The sequence below is a fragment of the Portunus trituberculatus genome, chromosome 47 (genome assembly GCF_017591435.1).
Source record: "Portunus trituberculatus isolate SZX2019 chromosome 47, ASM1759143v1, whole genome shotgun sequence".
Classification (NCBI taxonomy): Eukaryota; Metazoa; Arthropoda; class Malacostraca; order Decapoda; family Portunidae; genus Portunus; species Portunus trituberculatus.
This window is the reverse complement of record NC_059301.1, coordinates 13,744,754-13,752,253: the sequence shown is the minus strand read 5'-3', so window position 1 is coordinate 13,752,253 and position 7,500 is coordinate 13,744,754. Positions and strand designations below refer to the sequence as shown.

At 44.5% G+C, this 7,500-nt stretch overlaps 1 protein-coding gene across 3 annotated transcripts in view; it reads right to left on the bottom strand.

The window, feature by feature from the left end:
• The window catches only part of LOC123520768, an 82,315-nt gene extending 78,300 nt beyond the window's left edge, over positions 1–4,015 (bottom strand). For all 3 annotated transcript variants that reach the window (XM_045283340.1, XM_045283343.1, XM_045283342.1), the window contains exon 1: positions 3,351–4,015. In XM_045283340.1, coding sequence (XP_045139275.1) covers positions 3,351–3,447 — 97 coding nt within the window. In that variant the 5' untranslated portion in view covers positions 3,448–4,015. The remainder of the gene's footprint in view (positions 1–3,350) is intronic.
• Positions 4,016–7,500: the final 3,485 nt, after the last annotated feature.

Below are 7,500 nucleotides of genomic sequence, written 5' to 3'. Positions count from 1 at the left end.
GTCTGCCACAATCATTTTGACCAGGGTTTGAGTTTTCTCTCAATATCTAATCCTCTCATCTGTCGAGGCCTAGTCAGTTATCAAATTTTGTGAAGAGATTTCCACGAGTACATCAAGCTGGAGAGTTTTCGCTCCACCGCGCTAAGATCACACTTCATATCTATTTCCAAAAGCCACGGAATTTATTAGCCTACTTTTTGTGCAAGTTTTTTTTTTAAATTGACGACGAAGAAAATTTGTTAAACTATTACGCCAATTATGAAAATATCCCTGAATAATTTAGGTAACTTCTAGATCCTGTAAATTATCGGGAATGTGCATACGTACAGTAGGTCTTGTGGCCGCAATTTGGAATTCTTTAGACCGGTTTTTATTGTTGTTGTTTTTTTTAATGATAATGCAGAGTGCTTAGTTAATTATCACTTAAATTATGAAAACACGCTTGAAAACATAACTAACCTTCATTAATCGTCGACATAAGACACTGAAACGTTTGAGAATGAGATCTCTCTACGAAAAACCTCTCAAATATCTTATCTAGACATGACTTTTACGGACTACTGCTGAAAAGATGCATTTCATAATTTGCTCGACACCACGCAGCGGTGAAGAAAGACGCGAGGCGGCAGGATGGGCCAAAAAGAAAAGATGAGAAAGAGGACGAAAGATGATGAGAAAGAACTGCCGGTATATTCACTCACCGGTCGCCTGCTGGTCACCCAGCCAGTCTTCCCCATTACGGAACGAGCTCAGAGCTCATACTGACCGATCTTCGGTTAGTACTGAGACACACAACTCAGGACACACCGAGTCAGCGAGGCCACAACCTCCCGAGTTACATCCCGTCCCTATTTACTGCTCGGTGAACAGGGACTATACACATTGTGAGGCTCGCCCATTTGCCTCACCGCTCGCGGGATTCGAACCCGTGCCTTCTCGGTTGTGAGTCCAGCGTGTTAACCACTACACTATGTTATGCATATACATCGCTGTGTCCAAGAGAGTAAAAATAAATGTGAGTAATGAATGCACATGCGTGGTGCATAACAAATTAATCACCTTCATGGGAGCGTATGTAGATGAAACAATATATAAATTAGTAAATCAGTTAAACTGGGAACACAAATGAGAACATACATAAAAATGTAAATACATGAATGGATAAATATGTAAATGAATAGATAAATACAAACACTGATTGACTGATTGATAAATATTGTAAAAAATAGAGATAATTAAGAATTCAAATAAATCAATCAACGAGTAAAATATGAAATACAGAAAAATAAACCACAAAAACATTCAAGAATAGTTAGACACGTAGTTACATACATACATAAAGACAAACAAATAAATAAACACGTAAACACAAACAAAAAATATAAAAGACACAAGTAAACAAAACGATTATATAAACCAAATAAATTCACATAAAAAAGAAAAAAAACATATGTTAACACTCACACAAAAATAACACGTATTTGTAAAGAGAAAAAATACAATAAATACAAAGAGGAAGAGAGACAAGTGAGCATAGACACGTAGATACATACAACGTGGATAGCAACAGCCAGTCCTCCAACTCACCAAGTCATCTGTTGCTGCTACACTCCACATGACACACACACACACACACACACACACACACACACACCTGGCGGCTGGCGTGGGAGTGTTCCAACAGTGGCGTCACCTGTTGAAGAGGAAGGGGAGAGCAATGGTAGGAAGGAGGAGGTGAGAATACACCATAGAAGGGAGAAGGGGAGGGAGAGAGAAAGGGCGCAGGATGAAGGAATTGTATAAGATTAAGTAGCAAGGGACAGAAAGGAGGTTAAGAAAGGTGAGAAGCAAGATAAAGACGAAAGAAAGTTATGAAAAAAACAATAAAACAGGAGCCAGTGAGAGATGGTAAGAAGAGAGACAATACGGATAAAATAGAAAGATGAGGAACAGGAAAGATTATTGAAGAAAATAGAGCTGTATGGACAGAGAGAGAGAGAGAGAGAGAGAGAGAGAGAGAGAGAGAGAGAGAGAGAGAGATGGTAATAATAAAGCTTGGAGCAAGAGAAAGGACGAGGAAGACAGAAAGGAGGAGGAGGAGGAGGAGGAGGAGGAGGAGGAGGAGGAGGAGGAGGAGGAGGAAGAAGAACACATAAAGAAGGTAGAGACAGAGAGACTTGTAAAACGTAAATAAAGAAAAGAAAAGATTAAAAGAAAGGTGTGAAAAGAATGCGAAGGAAGAACAAGAAGATAGAGGGAGGCTAAGTGAAGGAAGGGAGGAGGCAACACTTCACGCTCATTCCCTCACTGGACAAGATTCATCCTGACAACGGTGGCGCTTCAAAGAGGGCCGGGTCTAAAATACGCCTCGAGAGGAAGGAGGAAGCGGTGGATCAGTGAGTCAGGCCCGAGGCTTCGAGTGACGCTTCGCAGGCGAGAACTTAGAGCGGCTTGCCTGCCTTGCCTTGCCTTGCCTTGCTTGGCCTGTCAGTGAGTTCGATTGATGAGCAAACACACACCTTTGAAAGTCGAAAGGTAAAGATGTGTCAACAGTTGAGAGAGAGAGAGAGAGAGAGAGAGAGAGAGAGAGAGAGAGAGAGAGAATATTTACATTTTAAAGAAATAACTACTTTTCTCTCTCTCTCTCTCTCTCTCTCTCTCTCAGACATTGTCCTATTCACTATATCCATCAGTATCATTAGCTTATCTCTGCTTATCACTGACCTCCTCCCACCTTCCCCTCCAACATCCTCCCCCACCCGTCCCCTGCTTGCCATGTCCTCTGCTCGCCTCTGCTCTCCTCTACTGCTGTGCTCAGTTCCCTCGATTCCCTCTCTAATCGTTGATAGTGAAATGGAAAGAGAAAAATAGCGTTTAATTCAGCCAGTGTACTCGTTTTCTGCTAATGCTTCACCTGAACTCCTCCAGCACATGTTATTAAGCCATAGAATTCCGTAAGAGGAGCAGGTGTTTTGCTACAAAGTGTGTGTGTGTGTGTGTGTGTGTGTGTGTGTGTGTGTGTGTGTTGGGTTATATCCACTTCAATACGCCTGCTCGTAACCACGCGTAAATAAAAATAAATGAATAAATGAAATAAAAAATGTACGAACGAAATATCAAAATACCTTCCACGGAACCTAGAATACACATGCGTACACACACACACACACACACACACACACACACACACGTATACACTTGCATAGAACAGGTGTCCACGTATGTCGACATAAATTAGGGTGCATGGTAATAGGTGGGTGAGTGAGTACAGCACCTGTGTTACGAGACCCGCTACTGACAGGTGTGTGACGCAGGGGACGGGAAGCGATGAGATGCAGGGGCTTCCTTACCTGAGGCGGCTGACAGGTGTGTGAGGAGGAGGACCACCACGACCCGGAGAGGTAGTCGTGGTGGCGGGGACGACGACCAGGGGAGACAATCTTTCATAGCGCGGCAGGTGAGAGCAGCCCGGTCACTTTAATATCTGGTCCATGGCGCCGGCGAGAGCAAAGGAGGGAGGAAGGGAGGGAGGGAGGGAGGGACACACGGCGGCGCGAGATAATACTGTGTCTGTCTTTCTGTATTTATCTATCTCTCTACTGGTCAGTCTCGTCAGGTCATAGACTACATTTCTGTCTGTCTCCGTCTCCACCTCTCGCGCTCGCTCTCTTTCTTACTTCCTTCTAAGAGCAAGGTGCCCGCCGCGGAGTGCCTCCCGACGCCCGTCACAGGAGACACGTAGGCCCGGACACACTCCTTCTTCCTGGTGGGCCCGACAGCGTATCCTCGGAGCTCCTTCTCTTCCGCCGCTTGCACCCTCCACACAGTTCCGCGAAAGGAGTCAGGGAGGGAAGGGAAGGGGCAGGCTGGGGGAGGGAAGAAAGAAAGAAAGGGGAAAGAGGAAGGGGTTGGGGGTGCCGGAGCGTCTTAGGCTTGGGGTGAGGGGAGAGGGGACGAGGGGAGCCGAGCCTAGCCAGAGGTCCAGGACGTCTCGGCGCTGCGGTGTGGACGTGTCGAGGGCCCACACAACACTGCCTCCCGCGAGCTTCATGTGGAGGGATATTGATCTGCGCAATGCGCAGCCGCCGAGCTGGGACATTCACCGCCGCCTGGCACCACTCCTCGACATGACCCCTCGGCGCCCCTCACACACCCAGCGCGCCGCAGGGACCAACAAAGGGGGACTGGAAGGCAGAGCACAACACCTTGTCTTCTTTCTCCTCTCCATGCACACTGAAGACTTTACAGGTGTTGAGGAAAGCAAAGACAACAATGTGTTCCTATCGAGCTGGCTTGTAGGTCGCGACGGCGGCGGCAGCGGCGGCGGGGGATCGGGAACAACACCTGCGCCTAACACCTGTGGCTGGCAAATGGCGAGTGTTCATCCTTGTTTTGTGGATTTGGTTTTCCCGCGCACCGCTGTACTTCACTCTTGCCAGCGCTGATCCGCCTGCAGGATGTGTTCCCGCCTGCAGGAATCCGAGACTCGCGTGTCCCTTCTCGCCTCCCTCACCCTCCAGGAACCCGCATGTGGCGCCAGTGCCCTTCTCCGGAAGTACTACGATTAATAGGTCACGCGCCCGCCCGAGTTATTAGTTTACCTACAAGGAGGCAATCCTACTAGTGCCTACAACGCCCACCGCCAGCTAACACAATCAGCCTGGCAAAGAACACAGGCCACGTCACACTCACACGTCTAGTGTGTCACCTGTTCGCCCTCGTGTTCACCTCCACCACCAGCACGCACTGATACCCGCAACACCAGCAACGCTCGCAATGCCAGTACTCTAGCAACAGCCGTGCTTTTTCCTCACAGCCTCACACTACAACATTTCCCCGGTACACTTCATCCAACCAATACCAGTAACGTTCGGAATATCAGTATTAACATCAGCAGTCAGTGGCTAATACCATTACTTCCTCGGTAATCCCCATCTCACTAACACCAGTAGCTCACTCCAGTCTAGCACTAATTCACTTCTATTCTTGCATGACCACTAACAATCACCATTCCTTCAATTTACCACCACCACAAGTCATCCAGCCCCACCACCATCACCACTGCCACCCATCCAGAGTTCGGCCGTTCAGTCATTCTTGGTCTTAATGAATACGAAAACGCATGCTGATGTCACAGAAGAGAAGGAGGAGGCACCACCTGGTAACAGTCCCGGAGTCGGTCTGTTTATTTTGTCTCCACACACACACACACACACACACGATAAGAAGCTGCTGATGTCCACTTATTATTATATAGTACAGTGTCCCAGTAAGACTAAAGACGGTAATAAGGTGATGACGTATTCAGTACATTCACTGTGTTCCGAAACTATATCTATCTAGTTCATACAAGGACAGCCACGAATTCTTGTGGCTCCCCATTTGTTCTTGTGTTCTACTGATAGTTAAACAAGGATTCTGTTTCACCATTAACAAAAGCCCAACTAACATTCTAGTGTCTGAAAAATAGTCCACATGAAAGACGCCATCTTATAATTCACTTATTTTCTTATGACTTTGTTCTTGTGATAGGTGAACGAAGATTTTGTATCGTATCATCAGGAATAGAAACTCTTATGACAGCCCAACTAATCTTCTCCATGGCCCTGCATAATTGTCTCGATAGAAAAACGATCTTTAAAATATAAGAGTTTTGTTTCACTTCGTAAAAATTAAGTCGGTGTGTGAGATAGTATAACATGTTACGTCTTGTCCTTGCGAACAAGAAAAATAGATCAAAATAACTTTAATAAACACTGATACATTTCAAGCTGGCAAAAATATAACAAATATGGAAATACCTTAAAACTGTTACTTCTCTACAGTAAGATGCGAATAAATAATAATAAAGGTCTAGATAATTGAGTGACAGATGACAATGTGAAGCAATCATCCTTAAAAACATTATTTTTCTGTAATAGAACAATGAAGAAACAATCGTAAAGGTCTGACGTTCATAACACATGGCAGTGAGAAGTGACAGCACGTAATGAGGTGAACAAAGCAGCGACGTAGTAGTTGCTCTTACTTACTCCAAGTCGATCTGTAATGGCGGTGATCCAGGTCGAGGCTGTCACGTCGCGCGCCACACAGTCTGTGATGCAGCCAGCGTCTACTCTCCTTACCAACACATTACGGAACGCCTCTTCCTAACACACGTTCCTTTCCAACCCATCTATTCTCACCAGTTAATCTTTGCAGTACTCGAATCTTCTTATTCTTATGGCTAGGTAGCGTCTTAGCACTGACAGAGGAGCCTCCACCACCTAACACACGTCCGCTTTGATTCCACCTATTCTCAACAGCTAATCTTTGTATTCCTCCTTTCCTTCTTTCTTAATGCTTTTATGTCTTTTCTTTCCTTCACATTCAACTAATCGAATCTTTTTATAAATGTGTTACATGGAAATAAATCAAGTAAAAAAGATGTTTTGCTGTAAAATCTTAAAAAGAATACTTAGTACTACAATATGGGAATCAAATTTGAATCTACTAAAATTGTGTGGTTCCCTCATACATACATACATGCATACAAATAAACACACATACAAAAAAAAAAAAAAGATGAAATAGTAGCCCATGTTCGCATTCTTATAAACATTTCCTCTCGCAATCTCTTACACACAGACTGCAGTGAAAGTTACTGAGATCTTGACTGGTATTTGTGTGACTCCAGTGATAGTTTAACAGTATTCTCTACCATCAATAAAAAAAAAAAATAATAGCAACAATCTTAATCATATCTCTGGCCTTCGAAAATATGACGGCATTCTCAAACACTTTTGTACTGCATCCCCATTACTTCCAAAAGGCTCTAGTATTAAAGTTATGTGGATTTTCCAGGTGTTTTACTAATGACATATCAATAAGATTTCTACATTACAACGAGAAAATACTCCTAATTGCCTCTTTTTTTATGTAGGGAAGAGGGCCAACCAAGGGCAAAAAAAAAGAAAAGATAAGTACCGAGTATCTAATACACTTCTAATACTTCTAATCAACTCTTTCACATTTGAAAAATCATGATGAAATAAAGAATTTAAATAAAAATGTGGGCCAGTGTAGAGTGATATTTTTTTTTTCTATCATTTTTAATCCATCGCATATCATGCACTGGATTACCGGAGTGAGGAAATCAAACTCATCGGATGCGGCACGTGTACAGCGAGGGGGGAAGGGCCGGGGATGGCTGGCGGGCCGCGGGTGTGGGGAGGAAGGTATAGGGGGAAACCTGTGTGTGTTGGGGGAAAGGCGGGGTGCTCCATTATGACGCAAGACACGCGGCCGGACGGAAGAAAAACATGAAGGTAATTACGGCTGAATAGCGATAGTCAACTCAAGGTTTGTTTACTTTACAAGAAGTGCGGTGATGAACCTGACGTTATCTGGACGGCAACTGGGAGGATTGTAGAGTGAGGACCACAAATTCTACTTGTAAAAGGCATCTACGCCGTACCCAGAGTATTACTTTGTAAAGTCCTGGTTGAAGTCATATGGAGG